General features: G+C 42.2%; 1 protein-coding gene across 1 annotated transcript; it reads left to right on the top strand.

The window, feature by feature from the left end:
- Positions 1-1,181: 1,181 nt before the first annotated feature.
- cpda (carboxypeptidase D, a) lies at positions 1,182-27,652 on the top strand. Its single transcript, XM_083773898.1, has 21 exons — positions 1,182-2,006; positions 2,703-2,950; positions 8,090-8,232; positions 8,590-8,759; positions 8,958-9,388; positions 11,073-11,264; positions 14,968-15,141; positions 15,330-15,439; positions 15,613-15,715; positions 15,986-16,128; positions 17,812-17,981; positions 18,159-18,461; positions 18,783-18,978; positions 19,104-19,239; positions 19,443-19,589; positions 19,757-19,855; positions 19,944-20,008; positions 20,194-20,325; positions 20,452-20,637; positions 24,631-24,733; positions 25,510-27,652. The coding sequence occupies exons 1-21, from the start codon at positions 1,348-1,350 to the stop codon at positions 25,737-25,739; spliced, it is 4,140 nt and encodes a 1,379-aa protein (XP_083630024.1). The 5' UTR covers positions 1,182-1,347; the 3' UTR covers positions 25,740-27,652.

Genomic DNA, 27,652 nt, shown 5'->3' with positions numbered 1-27,652 from the left:
AAGAAAAAGGTCAAATGGCAATTTTATTCAAGCGTAGTAGCATTAGCAAAGTATGCTATTAATTTATTTTTTACAGTTCTAGCTCTGGTCCATTCTCATCCTATGGAACAGACAGGTTTCCAGTCATAGACATGCAGCTGACTTTCAGCATCAACGGCAACGCTGTTAAACATCGATTTACAGAAAACAATAGGCCATTAGGCCTACTGTCATCTTTGCAAAGCTAATTTTATTCTGCTAGCTGCTTTACAATTCAAAACCACAGATTTCTTGAATCTTGATCCTTTTTGATTGATTGAATAGTTTATTGAGCATGTAAAAACAGCAACAGAGTACAGTCAAACACTCAGTTCAAAAGGGATAGCACCAAAACAAAAGTCCTTGTGGTGTTGTTTCCATTTAGGAAACAAGACTTTCTTGTTTCCATCAAAATCATCAATAAAAACAAAAAATCTAAATAATTTCAGGATTTTTTTAAAACTATGTACAGAATGGGGAAAAGGAAGGAGGGGGGGGGGTGATCACCTGTTTAAGGGGCAAGGATCATTTCCTCTCCCTTGGGACTGCTGAAAGGTGGATTTTCAGGCCTGTTTTAAAAGATGTAAGTGATCTGCATTTTTTGAGGGAGGGGGGTCAGACATTTTTTTTGCTATTTTATCATGATCATTAGTGAGGACCAATTATATGAAGATAGGTTGAAAAGTGCTGAAGTGGTCCTTTGATAATATTCCTTCTTCTCCCCTTTTGGTTTCCCTTCATAGGTGACAGAAACGGTGTTCTATGCCCTCTTGGCTCTTCCCCTTATTCCTGAGATTAAAAAGAGCATTCTCCATAAAGGTCATAGATTTTCTTTTCTTTTTTTCCTTTGCTAAACGTTCTCACTTTTACTTGCAATCTGGCTACGGTTGGCTGCTTGGCAGAGTGGGATGAAAGGAAAGGAAGAACAAAATACGCATTACTTGTTATCAGCATCCCTTTTCTCTGCAAACTTTGACAGGAGATGAAAATACGGTGTCAGTCTTCTGTCTTTTCAACTGAACTGAGGTGAAAAGCCTTCTGAGTCTGACGCGAGGTTATATGGGAACTTGGGAAGTGGGAACTACCTTAAAAAGGCCCCGCCCACTCCGGCTGAAGGCTGATTGCGTCACCGCCAAACCCCGCCTTCCTGAGGTGAAGGGGGAAGTAGTACTAGTAAGACGCAGACGCACCAAGGGCTGGCTCGCTGGCTTTTAAATAGAACATACATTTAGCTTCTTGTCCGTTGCCTTTGGTTATACGCCTTCTGTCGCCGCGATCGCTGCGTAACTCAAGAGACCGAATGGTGAACGGGTAGGAGACACGTAAACAATGGCGACACACTTGCAGGAACATCTCGCCGCGACGCTGAAAGTACGACGCGTCTCACTTCCAGCCTTTCTAGTTGTTGTTGTTGTTGTGGTGGTGTCTATAGACGTTGCTAAAGCGAGGCTAGGCAGAAGTAATCGCGCCATTCAAGATGTGGAAACCTACGACAGATACTATAACTACGTGGAGTTGACCCGGATCCTACAATCCATGGCTCAGAAGTACCCTCATATTGCTAACCTGTCCAGTGTAGGCCAGTCGCTGGAAGGCAGGGAACTGTGGGTGCTGCGGATCACAAAGGACCCTCTCGTAGAAGCACCGGGCAAACCCAAATTCAAATATGTTGGGAACATGCACGGCGACGAGACCATCTCCAGGCAGGTCCTGGTGTACCTTGTGGAGTACCTGCTGACGAGGTATGGGCAGGATCCGCGCATCACGCAGCTGCTGACCACCACGGACGTGTACATCATGCCCAGCATGAACCCAGACGGCTTTGAGAAGTCAGTCGAGGGCGACTGCAACGGCGATGCAGGGGGGCGTCAGAATGCTAGAAGCAAGGACCTCAACAGAAGTTTCCCCGACCAGTTTGGCAAGCTGGACATAAATCAAGCTGACATTCCCGAGGTCGGGGCCGTCATCAAGTGGATCTTGGAGAAAAAGTAAGTACACAGTAAAACACGGCACTTTATCTATTTTCTCCAGTGAAACAATAATGTCCTGACCCCTTTATCTATCATTTATACATTATGGATAAATAGTGTGGACTTAGACTGTTTTTCGTCTGTGGCATTCAATTACCAAAAAGTTGTAAGTAGTAGCACACACGCTATAATATGAAAACCCAGGTGCTGAACAGAAGAACACAAACATATAAGCAGTGCAGTTTACAATTGTTTTTAATGAGTTTTGGTTGCTAGAGGCAGCCAGGCAGGGGTTGGAATGGCCTCTCAGTCAACATCATGCGGTTCATGCCCCAATCACTTGTTTAATCACACTGCACAATAGATGGCTTTGGACACAGTCCAGTCAGTAAGCAACTCGACATTGCTGCAATCCCAAAATACCTGTTATAGCAACAGAATAATGTCACTCCCAGGGAAAGTGTTTTGTTTGTGTGCAAGTGGTATTTTTTAGATGGATACATGCAGGTGACGTAGCAGCACTGCAGGTGCTGCAGGTTAGAAATTTGGATTTTGTTCCCCCCAAATGTAAATATTTAGCCAGGTTCCTAATCTTTCTGTAATCAGTGTAGATATTTATTGCATGTTTGACATGTACTCTTGTCTGTCTGATCACTCGCACCACACAATTCACATTCTTGTGGATGAAAGTTAAGTGTCCATTCGACTTTTTAGATTTGTGCTTTCGGGGAACCTGCATGGTGGCACCGTCGTCGCCAGTTACCCATTTGACGACTCTCCCAACCACGAGCGGGAGGGCCATTATAGCAGCTCAGAGGACGACAGTCTGTTTCGATACTTGGCCCGAACCTACGCCCAGAACCACCCCATGATGAAGACGGGCCAGCCCAACTGCCCAGCTGACCCTGAGGAGAAATTCAAGGATGGTATCACCAATGGAGCCCAGTGGTATGACGTACCCGGTAAGATTATCTGTTTGTTTCTAGAATTATCCCAGAGGTCACTTTGTGTGATCAATGCTCATTATTTGGTCTCTCCTCCTTGTGAACAATCACACATATTGTGTGTAGTAGCATGGGTTCCACGGTTTCCATGGCGATTGAGCCTCAATGGATGTTGTCTTGTCTTTGTCTCGGCAGTAACATAATGAGCCAATTTTGTCTGAGAAGTGTTGACAGCGAGCAAGCCTGGTTTAAGAAGCAGCTCTGTTTTATTGTGTCTTGTAGGATGGATGAAAAATCGTGGAACGGCAGTATTTGGTTGCTTTTCCTGTGCAAGCCTATTGTTTGGTCATTGAGCTAAATGACACCAAATGGCCTGAAGTGAGACATTTCGGCAGTGTTGCTATGGAGATTGCAGCTAATACCGGTTATTTGTTGTGGTTTTAGTTTTCTCTGTGTGTGATGGATTACCGCAGCATTGTCTTCTCTCGTGATTCCGGGACCCACATTCATTCATTCATTCTTTGAGTTTGTGTGTTGTACTTGACAAGCTTATACATAAACATTTTATTTTCAACTCTGTCAACAAAGCACTGTTTTGTACTGTATTTTTGGGTGGGTCTGCCAGGTAAGTGTCAAAACACTCAAACACACTAAGCCTAAGCCTTAATAGGCTATCCTCATTTTGTTTGTCTGTCTGCCTGTTGCCAAATCGGATCCTTAAATTTACACACAGTTTGTTGTGTGTGTAGAACCCAGCAGATGTGTTCATTATTGTACCCTCATGGGGGCGTTCCCAGTTCCCACCAAGAATTGTCCACTGCTGAATGTGTTTTTAGGTGCACATAAGTGTTCACATTTTGTGCACAAGGCACAGAGGGCACTAGGGTAGGCTTTGGTTCTACTTTATAACTTTCCTCCTGTTTTTGTCATGTCATGGCCAGTGTTTATGAAAACTCATCCTAGTTGTCTGGAGTACACATGACAGCATGAAGCCCTAGTGCCCACTGCACAGGTACTGTACTCTGAGCGGTTTTAGTCTGTCAGTGTCAATCACCTACAAGGTGTTTTTGAAGCAACGTTTCTCAGTGTGATTGCCCTCTTAGAAAGCACAGTCTTGAGCATGCAGATTAGACTGCTTAACGGATGTTGATCTGACTAAAGTGAACTTCCTATTATTTTCACCCACACCTAGGTACGGTAATTTTGTTTATAAAGCGCCTTTCAAAACAATCATTACAAGGTGCTGTACAATAAAATAAAATAACAGAATAAAACAAGAACACACAGTCAACATTAAAACAGCAATAGAAATAAGAAACAAAGCAATACATAGAAATAGGTACAAGCAGAACTAGAGTAAATAGGACTCAACAGAACATAGAGGTAATCACTATAGCAAACCAAAATACTTACGATACAGATGCTTTTTTATCAGCTTTTTAAATGTATACTCTGACAGTCTGACTGCATTTTTCAAGTTAAGAGGTAAAGTGTTCCAAAGAGTAGGTGCTATAAATGAGAAGGCTCGATCACCTTTTGTTCTCAGCTTGGTAGCAGGGATAATAAGAAGGCCTTTGTCAGAAGACCTAAGTTGTCTCGTATTTACCTTGGGGTGGAGTAACTCAATTAAATGTATTGGGCCCAGCCCATAGAGGGATTTGTAAGTAATTAGTCATTTTTTTAAGTCTGGAGTCTATAGAGCGTCGCAGTCCCTCGGCCCAGGAAATGAAAACGCAATGCATTTCCCCATAGGCAGTTCTTATTTAATTTATTTAAAGACCTTTTAAGCGTCGTACGAAGCCAACTCTTGTCGTGACAAATCATGACAACACACACAATTTTTCGGGCCAAACAAAGAATTAGAAAGTAGAAAAAAACGGCAGGTTACAACACTTTTTTTGTTGTTTTTCTTCTTTGTAATTATTTGTTTGGTCCAAAATATTGTGTGTGTTGTCATGATTTGTCACGACAAGAGTTGGCTTCGTACGACGCTTAAAAGGTCTTTAAATAAATTAAATAAGAACTGCATATGGGGAAATGCATTGCGTTTTCATTTCCTGGGCCACTCGTTGTTCTGAAAGGGGGAGGGACTGCGACGCTCTATTGGTAGCCAGTGTAAGGCAGTGAGCACAGGTGACAGTATTCTGATCCACTGGCTCTTTGTGTTGATTTGATGGTTGGCCCGAGGGGGTGAGAAGTGAGGAACATGGGATTTCAAATTACAGCCCATCTCTCCTCTGTGAGCATGTGTGTTTGTTTGCCAGTGCATGTCTTCCAGGATAATATGATTCTAATATTTTCCTATAGATTAACATTGAGTCAATTTATTTCGATCAATAATAGCGATAGATGCAAAGATACAGTAACCATTTTTGAAGACCAAGTACCAAGTAAATTTACTTATAATTGATTCATTGTAGGCTATTTATTTATTTATTTACCATAATGCACTTTTGATCTTGACTGCAGCAGATCTGAAAAGGATTAGCAGATAGCAGATTTGCAAGCTCACTGAGCTTTCAGATTGGCTATTTTCAAAATGCTTATTTCTCTCGCAATATCTGGTAACACTGGTTAGCTCCTTTTTGTCTTCCTTGTATGACGGTGATAGATCTGCAAAACAGATATGACACACGATGACGTTGAGGTACTGTGGTTTAGCATGATGTGGCCTCTGCACAATTGTCAGCTTTTGCATGTGTCAGACGGTGTAAATTGAGCCACCTAGCCCACGGATTTACCACATTTCTTTTTTTATTGTAATCCAATTCAAGTGAGATTTGTGTTTACGGTAGTTATATATTTCGTTTTAATAGGGTGATATTGCCGTGCCCTCCAACATTTTTCAGCTAAAACGAACAACCGCGTGGCAAGCTCGCGCGGCCGTAAGGGCCCGTGAGGCCTGTAAAATTACTCTATCCCAGGGGCCTCCTATAAATCCTGCACTTCAAATAGTCAGTGTTTTGTTTTGGGTAAATATTTCGAGTGTATTTTTTCAAGGATATAGGCCTCAGGCCATACACTCGCTACCAATCATCTTCTAAACTACGGTAGATTGATCATCCACCTAATAATTACATTTAATTAGGTGATAATGTAGTAATAACCTCTCACTTTACTGTGCCTTCCTAAATTGTAACACAACAAGATAGTCCTCAAGAACTTATGCTAAGTAGTAGGAGGACATGAGCAATATGTTAAGCAATATTGACAGACACTGGCCAGAGCTTGCCACTCATGTGTCTGACTAGTTCCTGACTCAGGCGTGGAAAGTTCTTATAACGGCAGTCGGCAGTGGGTGCCCTCCCGCCCCGCCCCCCAGTGCGGGAGCGCACTCGCCTATTAGTTTGCATTGCACAGTGCGCTCAGTGCCCTATTTCCGAACGCGGCCATTGTGTCAGTGGGTGCTTCAGCCCTCAAGCACCCCCGGACTCCATTGAAATTCAACTGTAGTTAGCCTACCTTTAAAATAATACAAAATGAACTGAAGACTATATTGATTTAAATAAAAATATGTTTCCAAATGTATGAAGTGTCTTTGTCAACATATATTGTTGTTTTCTCAATAGAGGATGTATTTCACATTTAATTTACCACTTGAATGAGTTACCCATAATGTTAACGGAGCAGAGGGGAGACGGCAGACAGAGAACCTGTTGCTTTTAAGGGACGTAACTGCCTTTACGAGGTTACGAGCGCCGACTTTGAATGGAATTGTATAATTTTAACTTTGCTGAATAGTTGGGAAAATAATCCAGCTAAATGGATTGTACACTCAAGAAACACTCCAAATATGGCCAGTACAGAATTCATTCCATATGTTGAACTGACCCCCAATGCCAAAGCGCCAGCGCTCACCCAGCAGTCTGCTGTCACCCAGGCGGATATATTGATCTGACCCTCCATTCCAAAGGGCCAGCGCTCGCCCAGCAGTCTGCTGTCACCGAGGCGGATGCGTGCACGTTTAGGGTGAGGTCACTTCCCGCCCGCAGACGTCTTACTGGTTTAATCAGTTTTATAAATGATATGCTTTGTCTGGACCAATGCCATTTCCTACAGTGGCAAACATCCTCCAAAATCAGTCCACACCCTATCCAGACAGGAACTAGTCAGGACAGCGCTTGTCAAATAGTACAGTGGACCATGTTGTCCACTCCACCTCAACTATTTACAGTGGACCATGTTGTCCACTCCACCTCAACTATTTACAGTGGACCATGTTGTCCACTCCACCTCAACTGTTTTGACCCATAATCTCAAATAATTGGTTCTAGTCTCCGCTCTGGTAAATTACAGTCACCAAGTTTCACACAATTGAACAGCTGCACGCTCCCACTTCTTGGAATTACACAGAAGACATGTGATAAATCGACATGTGATAAATCTTTGTACTCTTAAGGATCTCCTTACTCACTGAGACAACAAGGATGCAGGTGGTTAGTGTTGGTTTTGTATGCAATACCGTTCAGGCACGCCTTGTTTTGGACTGTGTGTAGTTAAGTGGCAGACAGACGTGGCCACTTTGTCTTTGTAACACTTTATTTTGCGTGTGCAGAAAGAATCATTGATGCAGTTAATGCCGATGGCTATTTTTATTGGGCTCCTGTGGCCACCCAGCAGGCAGTTATGGCAACCGTCCAACCAGAGGGAATGTTGGCAGCATGCTGCAATCCCTGAGGACACCACTCCATGTCTGCCTGCCTGCTAGGCTGTCTGATGGGTGCAGAGCCAGGCTGCAGCTGGCTTGGTATTGCAGCTGCGAACACTGTGGGCCCTTGGAAAGAGACGTATGTCACAAGCAGCCTGCTTCCAACAGAAGCACTGAGTCCGATGTCCAGGCTCAATACCAGGCACTGGATGGGGCAGAGATTTTAAAAACAATGTCGATTAGGGGTAGTACTGTCATTTCCAAATTGCAGCCTTTAGCTTATCACATGGAAAGAAGTTTTAGAAGATATTTCTCTTGTACTACTACTAAGTATAGAAAAACGTTTCTGCATACTGTATGTGGCAGATTCATATGATGAGTTTGTTTGTCTCAACTCTCAAACGAAATGTTCACACTTTATGAATGCTGTTAAACTTTGTATACGTGTTTTATGTGGCAAGTGGTGCCGTTTCTAAAATCTAGGCTTTTTATTCCAACTTGTCATCCAGGAGGGATGCAGGACTTCAACTACCTCCATGGGAACTGCCTGGAGATTACCATGGAGCTGAGCTGCTGCAAGTACCCTCCTGCCAATGAGCTCCACAAGGAATGGGACTTAAATAGGGAGTCGCTACTGGCCTACATTGAAAAGGTAGGACGTCCACTCTGTCCATTTACCACATACTTCCTATTTTATACTTTGCTATTAAAAAATAGCTGATCTACTAGCTCACAGTGTGTCGCATCGTAACGCATTGTGAGCTTGTAGATCGTCAGCTTGCGCAACTCGCGTTGTTAATACAACATACCTCATATTCTTCAAGGAGAATATGATTAAACCAAATGACCATAAGTCACAACCACAGGGCTTAAAGTTTAATGAGATCAGTGCAGGTTTGCAAAAACCTTTTTTTAGCTTTAAGCCCTGCAACCAGTCATATGGTGTAAAAGACAACTTTATGACAAAATATGCAAGATGTTCTCTGGTAACACAGCTGTCCTCTACCAGGTCCATATTGGTGTACGCGGTTATGTGATAGAGACCACCAACGGCACTGGCCTCAACAATGTCAACATTATAGTGGCAGGTATCAACCACAATCTGACCACAGGCCAACACGGGGAGTATTACCGCCTCCTCCTCCCTGGCATGTACAACATCTCAGCTGTTGCCCCAGGGTGAGTACTGCAAAGTCAATGGATTGTATATCATTTCAGTTTTAGTATAGAGAGAGAGAGAGAGTTGCATATTCGACCAAGACCCAGTGTGGAATTAAAATAAATAAATAAAAACAATTCTGTGTGCTTTGCTGCCACTTCTCGTATAAGTAAAGGCAGAATCAACTTGACTCAGAAATGTGTTGTGCTCACCCCTAGGTACAAGCCAATGGCACTGTATAGTGTGCAAGTGGTGGAAGGCAAAGCAACTGAAGTAAACTTCACCCTGGAAGCCTTGGCCAATGAGCATGCAGGTAACATTGCAGCGACCACATCTGTTACCTCACCTACTAAAGCTCCAACAACACCAGCACCTGCAGTTAGCAGCAACCGCAGCTCCAGTGACTCATCCCAGAATATTCTTCCTGGCGGAAATGAGAGCGACACTCCCTCGTCGCCACCAAAGCAGCATGAGCCTGTCCAACCAGAGGACTTCCGCCATCACAACTATGCAGATATGGAGCTCTTCCTCCGCAAATACAGCAGTGATTTCCACTCCATTGCCTACCTCCACTCCATCGGCCATTCGGTAGATGGCCGTGAGCTCTATGTCATGGTCATCTCGGACAACCCCACTATCCATGAGCAAGGTGATTCTTTAAAACACAATTCCTTTTTTATAAGAATAATTTACTTTTTTACCACTTAGGTAGGCTTGAGATTTACCCCACTACTTCATAATCCTGGTGGTATTATTTGAGTGAAAACTGTCAGTATAAGCAGCTGCTTAAAGTGATTTGGATTTACCCAGTGCATTCCCACTCGGCCCACCAGGTATTGTAATGGCTGCCCGTGCCCAGGCATAGTAATGTATATATTTCGTGACCTATTTGAACTATTCCTTCAACTTTTGAGGTGCAGGAGTAATAATAATCTTTATTGTCCCGAAGGATATTTGTCTTCACAATCTGTTCAACAGTTCAACACCAACATCAAAAACAACACAGAGCACATAACACCAAGATAGTACAAAAAAACAAAACATGAGGTCCCCACTGTGTACAGAACCATCCTATCGGCGGGGCAGTTTGTTTAATGCCGCGATGGCTGAGGGGACAAAACTCCTACTAAAACAGACCTTTTTCCATGGCAAGGTTCTGTATCTTTGTCCAGATGGCATGAGGTTAAAGAAACGATACAGAGGATGGTCAGAGGATGGTCATTTGATATCGAGAGTGCTAGTCGTGTGATGGCCTTATTGTTCATATCAGAAAGTGTGGGTGTAGGAAGTCCGATGATTTTGGAAGAAATACGGGTGATGGACATAGGCATGGACAGTATGGTGTAGAAACATGCAGAACAGTACAACAGAACAGGTTGAATAATGCTTTTGTACAATAATAGCAGAAGATGAGGAGCAACAGATAATTATCTTAATTTACGGATTACATGGAGTCTTTGCTGAAAGCGTGACTGGATAGATGTAATGTGTTGATCAAACCTAAGTCTATTGTCCAGTGTGAGTCCAAGATATGTGAAGCTGTCAACCTGTTCTATTGTTTTACCATTAATGAGGAGTGGGTTAAGTCCAGTGTGGGTTGTTGTTTCAATGACCAGTTTTTTTGTTTTGACCACATTCAACTCTAGATAGTTGTCAGTGCACCACTGTGTGAAATGAGAAATGGTATTCTGATAGACCGTAATAGAGTTATTGTCATGGAGTAGTCCGAGAATGGCAGTGTCATCAGAGTATTTAAAGGAGTAGGTCTAGTACAGTACGGTAGATGGAAAATAATACTTCTTGGATGACAGAAACCCTTAGGCACTGGCAGCAATCTTGGGTTCAACTTCTGGTCTAGGCTTAAATGGGAATTTATGCTATATTTGTACGAAAACGAAACGAAAACAATTTTGGCAGTCAAAGAGATGGTTATAATCATTAGCCTCGCCTTTTGCACAAAGAACAAAACTAAAAGCCACATCAGCGTAATGCCTTCCCACATTTGGTCATGCCAAAGAACAAACTCGGCTATGAAAAGAAAATCATTGCATTTTACTGTAAAATCCGATCATATGCCCATTTCATGAATGAGAACAATTGTTTGATTCTAATCATGTCGTTTTTATAGCATGAAAATGTGTATATTGCTTGAACAGCTGCTATGGTTGACTAGTGGGCTTGTCATAAAAACACATGATCTATCCTCAGTACTATATTTTCAGACGCTCGCCTCTTTAGTTGTTTGACCAAATGTAATCATTTTGTTTGATAAAATAATGCAGCATTGAGCAATCTAACAGTAATGTTATCAATCATTTCTCTCTCTATGCCAGGTGAGCCAGAGTTCAAATATGTGGGCAACATGCACGGCAACGAGGTGGTCGGCCGCGAGCTGCTGCTGAACCTCATTGAGTACCTGTGCCGTAACTATGGGAGCGACCCTGAGGTCACTCAATTGGTCAACAGTACACGCATCCATATCATGCCCTCTATGAACCCTGATGGTTATGAGACAGCCAGTCAAAGTAAGGAAGGACACACACACACACACACACACACACACACACACACACACACACAGACTAGACCAGTGTTTCCAGGGCACACTTTTCATAGCCAAAACATCCCAGGGCACACCTAGATACGCGGGGGGGGGGCAATATATACATATATCTATTCTATATTGGAGAACTTGTACCCAACACATGGCAAGAAACCCAAAGCCACAACAGCTACGTCGCTATTGCAACACCCACAACACCATCTTACACACTACACCCACACACACTCACACGGCAGTGACGTCACACACTTACCTTCGCAGTGTTCGGGACCTATCTCCTCCTATCGCGCCGAACGCCAAAACTCGACACCACCCGCCAAACACTGGCACTGGCACTGCCACCAAAAATGCCTCCCGTCCACACTCACGCCGCCAATGCATTTGTTTACTACAAACATTATCGCCCGAAGCACCCACACCCCCGGAACACTGTTGCCCTTTCACCATGCTAAATTCGCCAGGTCTATGCAAGTGAGCACAAATTACATGCAACTACTACCCCGTCTTTTAAGCCACTCCCCTGTGCTGCTCTGATAGTCTCCCTGACAGTCCTGTCCGCAGGAGAATAAAACAAGGAATCTTCGCCTCACGATTTAGCTTATTCCTTCTAAATCACTGTATAAAATATCGCTTACTCAGCGAATCTCTTAGTTACGTCAACATTGTTCTTCCACAGAACTTGGTTTGTTCCAAACTATTACAATTACAACGTTCGAATTCGCCATTTCGCCTGCCGAGTACTTTTCATTGCGCACACGCACACACACACACAGGAATAGCCGTGCAACTATACACGGCGCCAGCGAGACAGGACGTTATAATCTTGAGTTTCATTAAATAACTGTCTTTCTCCACACGCGCACGTGCGCACACAACATTATTCAACTGAAATGCGTAACGCCAATATTGGGCTAATATAGGTAATATGCTACCAACATGTGGGTAGCCTACAGCCAGGGATTTACCCACGGAATGAATATATATATATAATCATCTATACCAGGGCTGCCCACACTTTTTTTTACTTCAGAGCTACTTTCAAAACGACCAGCAAAATAAAACTATCATCACATTGGTTTTTATTTTTCGTATTTGACTTTGCTACTGATGATTGTACGCAACAACAAGTATTGCATTGTGTGTTTGAGCTGACAGGCCCTTTTTGATGTCAATCAATCAAGTCATCTCAGGTCATCTCAAGCGGCAGATGCAAAAATCGTTTTTTATATTAAAATTATATATTTTTTTAGGGCCATGTCATGTGGTCTACCTGCAAAGCCTTTGTGATCTATACTGGTAGATCCTGATCTACCTTTTGGGCACTGCTTAACGTCAGATCAGCCGTTTTGTCGGTCAGCGCCAAAAATGCTCCCCGACAGCATAATCGGAGCAAATACCGGGCAGTGTGTATGAGCCATAAAGTGTTGACTACACTACACTACACTAATAAGGACACATAATAATAACTAATAACCCATCCGTTACTACATGTGGAGTCAACTCCCGCAATTTCCTTCTTCCCATAGGCAAGGTAACTCTGGGATGAGCGGCCGCGAAGTGGCCGCAAAATTCTAGTATTATGATATGACAATATATATACATACATACATGCATGCATACACACACACACACACACACACACACGCACACGCACACACACACACACACACAGCTGCTACAATGTATTTGTAACCAGAACCAAATATTTGCTCTCATATACACAAGACCTACCAATGTGAACACAAATGCTTCCATCACGTCACGCATGATCAACAAAGTTGACTCACTTTTTGTGAAACACAAAAAGTGAGTCAGGACCCATTTGTGGGTCACCAGTAAATTATTTCAACAACAAAATAAATAATCCCCAAACATTGTTCATGAATTAAAATCAAATTCAATGATTTTTCAAAATAATTGAATAAAAAATGAACAAATAAAGAAAGAAAGCAATTCCATAAATAGGAATACAAATTGTTTAAAAACTAGTGAAAATAGCTTATCAACAAGCTCACAATGTGGTGCAAGCTTGTAGATCTGCTATTTTCACTAGTTTGGCAAACATCTGATTTGTCCTTTGGGTCTTGAGCTAAAATGTTCTGCCAATGTTAACATTGATATAATATATCATATCATATAAAAATAAAAGGGAAAAAAACAACGTAATAGTTGAAAAAGGGGTTTCCCAACTCAACTGACTACACTGACATCCTGTTGTGTTGGAGTGTTGTGCATGTTTGTGTCAGTTGTGGAATTAACTGTGGCTGTGAATGGAAGCAAGGCAAAAATGTGCCCTGCCCCAGACCACAGATGGACCTGCCCCAGACTTGCCCCAGACCACAGATACCACAGTATATGCAAATACTTATTGTCCAGGTGGGATTTGAGGTGCTCTCAACTCTTTAAAAAAAACTCAGCGGCAAACACTCAATAACCGTAATACATTGATGCATTAACAAAGAGAAGAATGACATTAATTGTAGGAGCAGTTTTATATTGACCCCAGATTGGTGCTCAAGCCTACTATACAACATTACAACTTTTTCCTTTCAGCATGGGAAAGCCCCTTTATTATAAACATGTTCTGCCTGTCATGAATTGCTTTGACACGTCTTTGCTGCTGGTAAGAGGAAGTAGTGAAGTGAAGCAGATAAGGCTGTTTTAAGGGGGAACAGGCCAATTGTCATGCAGACTTAAACTTTAACAACCGTTAAGTCCATCTAGGTCCCCAGTTCAAATTTGATTATTTTGGGGCGTCCCACTCACTCCCCAGTTCAATTCCAGGTCATCGGCCTCAAAAGGTTGAGATTGAGAACCACTGATCTAGGCAAATGCATCGTTAAAACTAGAAAAAGTGACCCTCTGGGGACAGGTCCCCACAGGATAATAGCCTCTTTGATGTTTGGACAAAATGTGTAGGAGTAATATAAACATGTCTTTTTGCCTTTTCCCCCCAATAATCTGTCATCTGGTGGTTGTATAACATGGCAATTAAAATAAATATATAACACATAACAGTGTATTCATAATGTTTAGTAGTGCGCCTACAAAGTTGTAAACAGATCGGTGTAGTTTTAGGTAAAAACATGAATTGGCCTGTTATAGCGCTACCATGAGGCTAATTTGAAATTTTTGAAATGCCATTTCTTCCTCTGCCCAGTGGGAATGTGTGTGAATAATTTGGAATTTGCATGCTGCGTTCATGATTTGAGGGATTTTGTTCCAAACGGACCAATCCTGCAAGTGTTGCCTTCCAAACTTTGGAAGGCATATAGAGATAGTGTATACCGATTTGCGTGATGTATGGATAAAATGTGTACGAGTAATATAAAGAAATGTGTTTTGCAAAGATCTGGCTTATGGTGGCGCTATAACAGGCTGAGAATTGGGGTGGAGATTTGTGATTGGCATCCAGGAAGTGTGTGTGCACAGTTTGGCACCAGGCCAAAGGTGCTGGAGATTAGCAGATGGACACACAAGAGGGTAGTGCAAAACTTTTTTTAAGTCCCTTTTTAAAAGTGTCAGCAGACTGTGGCGCCCTCAGGTGGTCAGGGAGGGCATTCCACAGCCGAGGAGCAGCTTTGCATTGTGTTGCTAATGTTATACATTATGCATTTAGCCCTGGAATATACTACAGGTAATATTGTTGTATCCTTTCCTCATAGGTGACGCGAAGAACACAAGAGATAAGGGACGCAATAACAGCAACCAATTGGACCTGAACCGTAACTTCCCAGATCAATTTGCCAACATCACAGTGGCCAGGCAGCCGGAGACCCTGGCAGTGATGAACTGGCTGAGGAGCGAGCCCTTTGTCCTGTCAGCCAACCTCCATGGAGGCAAGATGTTTCTTCCAGCTTCTAGACTGGGACATAAGTCTTTGAAAATAGATTTGATCAGTTAGCAAGTTAGCCTAATTAGATTATTCCTTTACAGCTTTGTTATTAATCTTGCGTATATTTGCAGTCTAAGCATATATTGACCCCCCCCCCCCCCCCCCATTCAAACCACTTTTATTATTAAACAGGCTCTTTGGTGGTGAACTACCCTTATGATGATGACAAGGAAGGCCAAACAAAGTATAGCAAATGTCCTGATGACGAAGTCTTTCAACAAGTATCCAGAGCCTATGCACAGGTTAGAGGACACTGCACCACCGTTTGGATTCCTTTGGTCTCAGATACTGTCCGTTAAACATGGGTTATGAAATCTGTGGATTGATACTTTATTGCTTATTTCTGTGTGTGTGTGTGTGTGTGTGTGTGTGTGTGTGTGTGTGTGTGTGTGTGTGCGTGCGTGTGCGCTTGTAGGCAAATCCTATGATGCACAATGGCCACCCCTGTGAAGACATCTACCCAAAAGAGTACTTTGAGGATGGTATTACCAACGGTGCTAACTGGTACAATGTCCCAGGTACATCAGGCCCTTTCAGCCCAAAACATCCGATTAACCACATTATACCCGGTGTCCCTATTTTGTATTTAATATTTTATAAACTATAGTCAATTTTTTGATTTGATTTTCAATCCTTGGAATCAAAATGTACAGTACAAGAAACATTCTGGGGCGACAGGGATTTTAAGTCAAATTATTTAATGTGTCCATAGTCTGTATGTGTGCAATATACTGTACGTTTGATATTAAATGATGGATGGGAATGACCATGAGTGCTTTCCTCCCCAGGTGGCATGCAGGATTGGAACTACCTTAATACCAACTGTTTTGAGGTGACCATCGAGCTAGGCTGTGTCAAGTTCCCCAAGGAGACTGACCTGCCCGCTTACTGGCAGCAAAACCGACGGTCCTTGCTAGAGTTCATACACCAGGTAACGCTCAAGACAACACCCTGCATTTCACTCATTCTCTTGTACAGTTGACTCATTGGGCTGTATTTTGCGTGTCTTAAGGACCAGGTCTTATTCCCTAACTTGAGTAAACTAAAGACCTGGAGGCGTGATCAATGCCATTTGGCTATTCTGAGTGGCCAAAGAGCATTGATCACGCCTCCAGGTCTTTAGTTCAAGTTAGGGAATAAGACCTGGTACTTAAGACACGCAAAATACAGCCTTCTGTCTCCACCAGGCCTAAGGCATAGTAGAGAGAGTATGTTTTGCACCCAGACCGTCCATCTTCTGTCTGCGTACAGCTAATCTCCGGCACTGTTGTCCCAGTCTATGCCAAACTGTGCAACACACACTTCCTGGATGCCAACAACGCTGCAAATCTTCCAGAGCGGCCTGTTCTAGCACCTCCATGAAGCCGATTTTTTTAGATTACTCGTACAGATTTGATCCATACATCACACAAATTGGTGCACACACTATCTCTATAGTCATGTGATCAACACGGATCTGTCCGATTTTCCATATTCATTATAGGGCTGTCCCCGACTAAGGATTTGTATAGTCGACTGATAGATGAATACATTTGCTGTTAGTCGACTAATAGTCGACTGAGCAAAAAAACTGCCTGTGACTTGAATCGCACAGTGCGCTGGCCTGATAGACTCCAGAAAAAAAACCCCAAAAAATAAACCTCTTTTCTTTTTTTTGTGAATAACTGAGAGGCTTGTCATTAGCCAGATTGAGCACAGCAGGTGAGATTGAGATTCTGGAGTCTATCAGGCCAGCGCACTGTGCGATTCAAGTCACAGGCTGCTCAGTCGACTAAGAGGTGGTCAGTCGACTGAGACCCGTTCCGATCGATTAGTCGACTATTCGACTAATCGAGGTCAGCCCTAATTCATTATTATCCAAATATCGCAAATCTGTACACATAATATTTATGGGAATCAATTAGCTGAGACAGAGGCTGGGAATTGTACAGGTGAGGGGACTTATGGCCCCTACACAATTAATTATATTCTTTCATAGCAAAAGTTTTTAACTAAAACCTTTGCTTCTGGGGCAGTCCTTGAAACAACATATTTTCAAATGGTGGTCAGTGGCCAATTACATCATTTTATATAGTTTGAGAATCACTGACATTTTGTAGAATCGTAGGGGCACATGTACACACAGAGAGACGTGGTGCATTTATTGTAAGATACCCATCTTTATCTCATGTACAATGCCCTGATAATCTTGCACACCTTTTTTTTTTTTTTTTTAAGATATTTTTTTTGCGGCTTACGCCTTTTATTGATTTTTGAAGGGACAGACAGTAGGCTGACAGGAAACGGGAGAGAGATGGGGGGATGACATGCAGTAAAGGCCGTGTCGGGTCCGGGAGTCGAACCCGCGGCACACTGCGACTGGATTACCAGTCCGGTGCCCAGACCGTTACGCTACGGCCTGGGCCAATCTTGCACACCTTAATGTCTATTATTTTCTTATTTTATTAGATACTGTATATTCATTTGCATGAAGTCCTGTGTCCTTCTTGCACTTATTACATTTACAGGAAATAAAATATTTGCCCAAAATGAACGACTCACTCGACTCCTAATAATGGTTCTCCACCAGACAAGAACTCTGTTCATATGTGTGCGCACATGTCTGTCCTAACAGGTGCAAAAAGGAGTAAAGGGTACAGTGAGCGACATAAAGGATGGTAAGGGTATCCCCAATGCCACCATTAGTGTGGAGGGGATTGACCACAACATTACCTCAGCCCAGAGTGGAGACTACTGGAGACTGCTTGTCCCTGGTACTTACAACCTCATCGCCTCCGCCCGTGGGTAAGACATGCCATAATCATAGTGGGGAAACATTGGTCAAAAGCAAGTGGAACATTTAATGATCATACATCCTGTTTGTCAAGTCACAACAAGAGCAGGCTAGTTGTTCCTGTGCTGTTGTGTGCACCATTTGCAGAATGCATCCTTTTCAATGTTTAAATCTTCTGTCTCGTGCAGATACACGCCAGTGACTATCTATGCCACTGTTCCAAAGGATGGAGTGGAGGTTGTGGACTTCAAATTGACACGAGTCCACTCAGAGCCCAAAGGTCAAACTCCTAAAGACCCAGAGGCCACACAGGACCCATCGGAGGTGGAGTTCCAGAGTTTCATCAAGGACTTGTCCCTTGGCCAGGGTCTGGATGAGCTCGTCAGTAGAACGGCCACAAAGAACAGTTTTCGCTACCGAAAATACAAAGACCTATCTGAGTTCCTTAGAGGACTTACCCTCAACTTCCCCAAGATCACCTCATTGCACAGGTTGGCTAAATCTTGATCTTGCCTTCTGAATATTCTTTAGTATCTAGAGTAGCCTATCTATCTCCCTGATCCAGGACCATAGGTAGCTGCACCAATGAACATTCAAGTTAATGTTTTTGATTAGGCCTGAACCAAGTTTAGTTTTTCTTTCTATTTCCACTCTGTCATGCAGAGTTATAAATTAACTATAAACTTCAAAATAAATTATTCTGGCATTCATGTTTTATCTGTCAGTGTATGAAATGTCCTTGCTGCTGCTTTAAATTTAAATACTTCCTACCTTTGGTATTGCTGACTTGGTTCCATGTGTGTGTTGTCCAGCTTGGGCCAGAGTGTGGAGTTTAGAACCATCTGGGCTTTGGAAATCTCCAACAAACCAGGGGAGGCTGAACCATCTGAGCCCAAGATCCGCTTCGTGGCAGGGATCCATGGTAACGCCCCGGTGGGCACTGATCTGCTGCTGGAGTTTGCTGCCTTCCTGTGTATTAACTATGGCAAGAACCCAGCCATCACCAGGGTGAGTTTCAGGAAGTATTGAGATTATGGTTAAGGCCAGGGTGATTTATACTTTGTTCCGGTGTCGCACACTGGTTTAATGGTTCAGACATGTCTCTTAACTGCACCTCCGCTCCTCCCTGACAGCTGATCAATGAGACGCGGATTGTTATCTTGCCCTCCATCAACCCAGATGGACGGGAGTTGGCCAAGGAGAAGCAGTGCACCTCATCTGTGGGCATGACAAACGCTCACGGCAAGGACCTAGACACAGACTTCTTTGGTTAGTTTCATATTTTATTGTACAAAAAATAAATGCCGGTTTTGGCAATAAAGTACTGTATGCTAATATTATACTAGTTATCTTTTTATTGAGGAACATCCTTTAGATTTTTTTGGTTTAGTAGTCGTTTGAGTTTTAGTGCAAGACATTACTAAAATGCATGAAATGGTTTTTTTTCTCCTTTATTTTATTTTTTATTTAAGGAAATGCGTCACAGCATGTGGTGCAGGCCCAGCCAGAGACCAGAGCTGTAATGGACCAAATTCTAGAGAGAGGCTATACTCTGTCTGTTGCTCTGGATGGAGGCTCCCTTCTGGCCACCTACCCTTATGACAAGCCTGTCCAACCAGGTAATAACAGGGCCGAACCAGAACCATGATATATCCTAGACGGCTATACAAAAGTACAAAATATATTTTTTCTTAACAAAAATGGACACAGGTGCATTTGCTGACAAACCAATACATTTGTTTGTATTATTTAACACAGCAATTTATATATTATATATTTTTTCCAGTGGAAAATGAGGGAACTCTGAAGTACTTGGCAAATGTATACGCCAGAAACCACCCCAAGATGCACCTCGGGAACGCTGGATGTCAAAATAATGGCCAAGGTATGCATTACGCACATTGTCATAGTCAGGTGGTCTGTAATGAAAGCTGTGGAGACAGGAAATAATATAATTAATGCCTTTCTTTCAGTGGGGAACATCCCAGATGGAGTTCTCAGGGCTGCAGAAAGACAAAGTCACATGGGAAGCATGAAGGTAGGTCTCTTAGGGCTTACCCAACTAAACTTGTAGTTGACTAATCATCGTAGGACTTATAATATTACACATTTGTAATGTTAATGACTTGACCTGGAGTGAGTAGCCTCATACAGCAGTGCATTTATGTAATGAGTCAGAAGAGAGTGCATCATGTGACCGTGTTTGACTTTGTGCCTTTCCAGGACTTCAGCGTGGACTTTGGTCATTGTCCCGAAATCACAGTGTATACTGGCTGTTGTCTGTTCCCCCCAGCTGAGGAGCTTGAAACACTCTGGGCAGATAACAAGAAGTCTCTTCTTAGCATGCTGGTGGAGGTATAGTACAAGCTATTTTTCTGGAGCCCACAGTGCAGCAAGGTTAATAAATGAATAAATTATAAATGAAAAGATCAAACTAAACTTGAAAACTCATACTACCGGTAATGTTTATTTGTCTGCCAGGTTCATAAGGGCGTACGTGGTGTGGTGAGGGACAAGAGCCGGAAACCAATTGTGGGTGCCATGATTGTGTTGAATGGAGGGGTGCGGGTCTTCACTGCGGTGGGGGGCTACTTCCATGCCCTGCTGGCACCCGGCAGCCACAACATTGAAGCTGTTGCTGATGGTTACCAGCAACAACGCCAGGAGGTGTGTGTATAATTGGATGAAAAGTTCACTTACCCATTTGTGTTGTCCTACCTGTCTGTGTCTGTCCGCAGCTAATCTTACATATTGCTACCCTCTCATATCTTGTGCATGCTGACAGTATAGTATAAATATATATATATATATATATATATATATATATATATATATATATATATTTATTTTTTACTTAATTGCAGTGCGATCATCCATCCGGGTTATGGGATAAGCATCCCACTACTGACTAGCAATTAGCAAATGACAATGCTCCTGTTCCTCCGGCTTATACTAGCCAGTCACAGACATGCAAGTGTGTAGATTCAAGCCGGCATGAGAGATTAATACCGAACTACTGCAGCAAAGAGCAAGATGCAGAGAGGTAGACGATGCCTATGAATGAGAGGGGGTCAGAATAGACGATCATGGCCGCTGCCAGCTATGAGGTCACAGAGGTCCAGACCATGGACATTATTTCATAAAATAAGAAGCTGTTTAACGGTTTTAATAATCAGGGGTTGAAAACATTCTTTGAGAATCTGCCTCCTGTGTGGCTAACTCTAACATTGTAGTGACCAGTCAGGCAGCATACCAAGTGCAGTAAAGTTTCATCCATCAACTCTCAACACAGGAGCTGCACCAAGATAAATAACCCACGTCATGTCAGACGATCTGCAATAAGCTTTTTACTTCTTGTCAGTAAATTAAAGAATAATGGCATATTAAATGCGGAGCAGCGGAACAAGAAAAAAGTAGTTGATCCTGCAAGGAATGTGTTTTTTTAATGAAACAAACACTTTGCAGATAGAAAGATGATAAATTCAAGCTCCATCAGGACTTTTCTGTTGGGATGTATATGGGACATTGCACCTAGTTACCACCCTGCCAATAACTTATGACAAGATGGCTGCGGTGTGCATTTGGTCAATATTCTTTCCTACTGGGTCAAAGCCCACTTGCACGTATGGTGATAATAGACATACGTTTTAATAGTTGATTTCATGAGCATATTTACAATCACAAAAACCACCCCCTCAAAAATGTGTTTTGTCTGAAATAACCACATGGCAGAAAGCTCCAGAACCAAGACTGTCTTAGCTACTCAATGTAATAGTGTCTTTGTGTTGGGACCATATTTGGTCCCTGTCTTTTTTTTATTGAATGCTTTTAACAGTTTGCAAATAGTACAGTGGTACAATAATAACATGGTGCTAAAAGCTTAAAGGATACCGCAAAAAGCCCTGAGGGCTTGTTTCCATTGTGGTCCAATTATAATGTATGGGTTACGGTAATGTATATTATGATTGAACTTTTCTCAAAGTTGAAAAAGTCTTAAAATTGTGCAGAAATGCAGTAAATGGGTTTAATTTAAAATGTGAGTTACTGCAGTTACTTTGCCTGAATATGAAGACTTTTCTAAAATAACATTTAATATCTTTGTAAGTATGGAGACATTGCAAGTTAGCCTTGAAACAAGTGGGATAATGCATTGTGAGCAAGTCAATTATATTGAGTTTACTGCATTATCCCTTATTTGTAGAACTGCGGAAAAACTAAATTCAACTCAATGAATTACACCTCACTTTGTTTGACTGATGCTTGCAATGCAGTCATGTCAATGCACTGCAGTCATGTCAATGCACTGCAGTCATGCCAATCATAGAAAAAAAAGACGGGGTATTGATCGCAGAATAGTTGCAGACGTTCACCCTTTAAGCCGTTTTGGCTTGGGAAGAAATACAAGCTACATAATTGTTAAGGGTTTGTGTGAGTTTGACAAATTATTCTTTTTCCAGTTTATGAAACGAAAATTAGCAACAAAACATCCATATTTATTGTCAAAACGGCTTAACATGTATTCAAACATTTGAAAAGTAAATGTGGCTATTGTGCTATAAGGGAAAATAAGGTTGTCATGGAAAAACATGTTTAACATAAACATAAATACACATGATGAAATGTCACTATAAATGTCATGGTGGCTCCCCATTCATATCCACCTCTATGTGGGGTGTGGAGCGGAGCACACAGAATCTCTCCACTATCTCCAACTTGTCACCTTTCTGCTCGGTAATCTGCAACACGGGGTAGCAGAGCTCTGCAAATAGATGTTCCTTGATGGTACGACCAAGCTCTGGACTGTAGGCCTTGCGCTCCCCACAGGGAGCGGTGAGCAGGGGATCCACCACTGAATGATATGTCTGTTGATACTCTGGTACGGTGTAGCCATGGATCATAAGGGGTCCTGACTGACATGTCATTGGCTCACCGATGGTGACTCTTTCCTGAGCAGTGAGAGGCTCAGCACTCGCAGCCTGGTCGAGTTCAGGAAGAACTGCAGCGTTCCTTCTGAACCTGTCAGGTTGTGGCTTTAGGAAGTATCCTCCACTCCTCTCAGGCTCCAGGTCACATGTTATGCCAAGCATATCAGGTCTCTCCTTAGTACCCTCACCATATTTCTTCGGACATCGCATACTCGGCCGCAGGCTATAGGGACGCATCTCATGACTCTGGAAATGTAAATATCAGTACATATATATGATCTAAAGATACCTTTTGTAGGTGCTTCTGATTCTTGTGCAATTTTAAACGAGGCATTTTTTATTTGCTCCCATCAAATTCTAAAAATCGACTGAAGGATTGGGACTATTGTGTAAGCGCTGCAGCTAATAAAATAATGGATGTTAGATTTAGGTGTACTGGTAAATACTACCCAACCTCATAATGTACCAGTCTAGTCACCACAAAACCTTTGCCTTCTTTTTCCAACCGGTACTTTAAATAGACATAGAAGGCCTATTAGGCTAGGCCTAATTTATTTACATCAAGATCAGCCTATAGACCAGATGATTTTATCCTTTTAGATGGCAAAACTGACAGTTGAAATTTAACATGTTAAACAATATGGGTAGAGCACATGTGAGCAGATGGCATGGATTATCATGTTCATTGCATCTAGAAATGTAGATCTTGTCATACTTTGTGCATCACCGCACAGTGAATACCTGATTGAATGCCTATAAATACAACTGTCAAACAAACATTTAGGGACCGTGGGAATAGTACTTAAATAAAGTGATGGGTTTTCTGGTTCTGATTTAGTCCCTCAGACCTTTACGCAATGCAGACATATACCCCATAGTACGAAGGTGTCGCTTGCCAACTGCACAAGCCAACAGCACGTCGCATCGCTCAGTTCACTTTTGACAAGCGACACGCTCCGTTCGATTAATATAATCCAGAACCTGAGATATTTTCTGCTAGAATCCAGTGTGCACAAGAACATGGGCAACTAAAAGTAGCCTAAGATTTAGACTCGTAAATACATCTACGAGAGTCTAAATCTTAGGCTAGGTTAAAAGCATCGTAGCTTACCCTTTCGTCAGGCACGTTCATACAGCCTCAACCAACTTTAAACTAAATTTGATGTACGCACGGGAAAGACACTCAAATAGGCCTATCACTCGGAAACTCCCACAATTAGCCATGAGATCGTTGTACAATCACCAAACAAACAACGTAGGCTAACTTGTGAGTGTCAAGTTTAAGTCCATGTTCAATATTCGGGCTGCTGCGATCGTGCACATGCTGATGATGGTCTTTGGCTTTCTGACTACAACCAACTAACTTGAGTTATATTATATTTATATTCAATTAAATTTGGATTTTGGATACAGGCGTATATTTCAAGGCTGAGATATTGAAGTTTAGCACACATCTCCAGCTTCCAGCTAGTGCAACAATGAATGGATCGCGTGTACCAGGTAGACTAGCTCTGATCCATAGCGCTACTGTAGCTCTGGTCCATAGCCTTACTGCTTCTACGATTGTGTGTAGGATCTTCCACAATTGGGTGGAAGGGAAAAAAAGGCTATTTATCGTTCCAATAATATAGACTCAAACTCTACATGTGTGCATGGATGTTGATCGATGTCTGGCTGCTCTCCAGTGTGCTCAACACCTGAATGAAGGCAGTGTCATTTTGATTCCATTTCCCAGGTAGTGGTATCTTCCTATGAAGCTGCTGTCAGCATCACTATCGAGTTTGACATGGACAACCATATCTTTGGCCTGCCCAGGGAATTTGTGGTGGCTACTGCAGGTAAGCAACCCTACCTAATGGAATATCAAATGTTTTGCTCTGTGTTTTTGCTCTGTGTGTGTGTGTGTGTGTGTGTGTGTGTGTGTGTGTGTGCGCGCGCGCGCGAGTGCAATTAATCAATACGGCAATAAAATAATCATTGTATTCATTGCCGATAATGGTAGCTTTAAAAACAAACACAAAAAAACATCAGTTTCTGTCCGACAGTGATGATAATCTTTTGCATTTATCCATCAAAACAATTTCTTTCTATTTATTTCTTTTTTGTTTAAATGTTATCAACTAAGTTCCATCCTATGCACAGCTTTGTGTGTCTGTGTGTACCCCATAGCGATGATTTGATTGGCTGAGGGCTTAAAAAGTGAGGATAAAAATTGGGGACAGAAAAGTGAGGACGCCGAAAGTGATTGGCTGGAATGTGATGTATGATGATAAAGGCGCAAGTCACTTCACAAGAGTGTGACATATATATATACATACATACACACACACACACACACACACACACACACACACACACACACACACACACACAATTATTAACCCGAAAATGCCTTCTAAATCCTTCATTGGCCCCAGAAGCAAAGAAAAGTTAAGTTAAAAATCTATCTGGAAAGATTTTCACTATTTTGTGTATGATCTGTTATTTTTTAATAGCCAAAGTATAAAATGATACAAATTAGCACATAGTGATAACACTGGCGGTCTCACCTCATCTGACTACAAACATTGGTCTCTGATTGAGCGTGTTTCCTTTTCATCCTCCTCGTGTGCAGCGGCCTCCATGACGGCGCTGGTGGTGACGGCGTGCATTATCTGGTGCGTGTGCTCGGCCAAGTCCAGCCAGCAGTCCAAGGACGGCTTCCACCGGCTTCGACAGCACCGTGACGACTATGACGATGAAATCCGCCTCACCTCCATGGGCTCCAAGAAATCGCTGCTAGCCCATGAGTTCCAGGACGATAGCGAGAGCGAGGAGGACACGTTATATGCCAACAAGCTTTGAGAACAAATCAAATACTTCCCAAAATGTTCTGGTCAACAAGGACCGTCTGAACTGGAAGCAGTACTGATACCTTTAGGATTGATATTTTTAAGATCAATGAAGGTGCTCTTTCTGCCATGATGCCAACAAACTCTTCAGCCTACACCCTCTGCCATTTGGTGATTTGTATTTCTATGGTAATACTATAAGAACTTCTGCTTCTCTCTGTAGCTGATGGGCTGACCTGTGTTTGTTTTGCTTCATATCTCCATTGAACTGGTTCAGAGGAAAGGAGCCAGATAAAGAGGAAGAGGGTTGGTCCATTGTGGCCCATATCCATCCATCCCTATAATGTACCCTGAATCTCACAGCCACTTGCTTTTCTCCAAGCTGCCCAAAGTGTGTTCTCGAGTCATGAACTGCTATCTGTCCTGCCTGGCCTATCCTGGTCTCTCAGTCTAAATTAAATCACATTAAGCTTTGTATGGATGTAAAAGCATAATTAGACACACACGCACGCTCGCGCCTATCATCACACTTGCATTTCTGTGATACTGCTAGTACTATTAACGATAGGTACGAGTGCACATAGGTTATTACGAAACATTTATCATTTCAAAAGTCAGTATTGACACATTTACTGTAAGTACTGAGCCTTTGAGAGAGAGATTCCAATACTGTGCCTTGGCTTGTGTAGAATTAGACAGTCCAGTTGGACTATGTGTATTTGGCTGATGTTGATAGCAGGAATGTAAGTGGATCATTTTCAGTCCAGGTTTTCAATTCTCAGGTGTTATGAAAGAGACACCATTGTACTTTGGAAGGCTGCTAAATTCCAACGTTGCACAGGCGCCTGTGCTTCATAGGTGGTTTTTGTCATGGTTTTTATGTGCTGAATTAGGGCTGTGGCTACAACCATGCAGGGTCCGTTTCTCCAAAGCGTTGTAACCTCCATTGTTGGAAAGCTAAAAAGAAACCCACCTGTTAAGTCAAGGCCCTCTATGCATATACTATTAACTTGCACTGAATGGAAAGTAAAGATTGTTTTATATCAGTGGAGAATGGCACTAATAGAAAATGGATAATAGATTGTAAGTATCATTGTCTCATTTTATTTTAGACCACATTTTCAGATGGATAATTGGGTACCGGTAATTATTTGAAAAATAACGTATCCATAATGTCTCCAAGGTGACTCACTGAACATGTACAGTTGGAAATGATTGTTGCCTAGATCATGAATTGTTTCCCACATGGCCATGTTTCAACACAATTTGTTTTCTGGGCATAGATATACAAAATGAAAATATAAAACCTGCCCTGCTCCTGAATTTACTTTCTACTGGGTTTACTTAATCTCAACAAGTCCCCCTTCCACACCCTACCATGCAATACCACAAAGTTGCATTGCATGAGCATTGTCTGTCTGTCCATGAATGACTTAATCACGAGTCATGACAGATGAAGTGTTGATTGTTTGCATCTGTGTAAAAGTTGAAGGAATTGATAGAACTTGACCCGTCATCTCATACCCATGTAATGTGGAAAATATGCCTTGATTTCCATGAGTGGCATAGCATCAAATCTTTGAGATAAAATCCTTTGTAAAATGATACCCCATTCATACAATTTCAATCTGTTAATATGTGAATAGAGTAAGGCAGTTTTGTAATTTATTTTTCTTCACAGCACTATTTTGTGTCTGTGTGTATGCATTTTTCAATTTGAGTGTGGTGGGATATACTATTTTATATCGAATGGAATCACCTGTAAATAATGTAATGTTTACCACTTGTGAATAAGAAAATAAGTGCAATTGAAGTTAGCCTACATACAACCAACATTTAATAATTCATCTTTGTATGTGTGATTGTGATAACATGCTAACAAACAAACAAACGTATGAAACATCAAATAAAGACACAATGAAGCTA

This window comes from Protomyctophum parallelum, assembly GCF_964188405.1.
Source record: "Protomyctophum parallelum genome assembly, chromosome: 9".
NCBI lineage: Eukaryota > Metazoa > Chordata > Actinopteri > Myctophiformes > Myctophidae > Protomyctophum > Protomyctophum parallelum.
The sequence above is the reverse complement of the archived record's forward strand: the minus strand, read 5'-3'. Positions and strand labels throughout refer to the sequence as shown.

Bases quoted from the DNA above. Each gene is read 5' to 3' on its own strand.
- cpda (XM_083773898.1), top strand. From the start codon at position 1,348: ATGGCGACACACTTGCAGGAACATCTCGCCGCGACGCTGAAAGTACGA. The intron at 15,716-15,985 runs GTACATCAGGCC...TTTCCTCCCCAG, and splicing joins TAACTGGTACAATGTCCCAG to GTGGCATGCAGGATTGGAAC. The intron at 18,979-19,103 runs GTGAGTTTCAGG...CCTCCCTGACAG, and splicing joins AGAACCCAGCCATCACCAGG to CTGATCAATGAGACGCGGAT.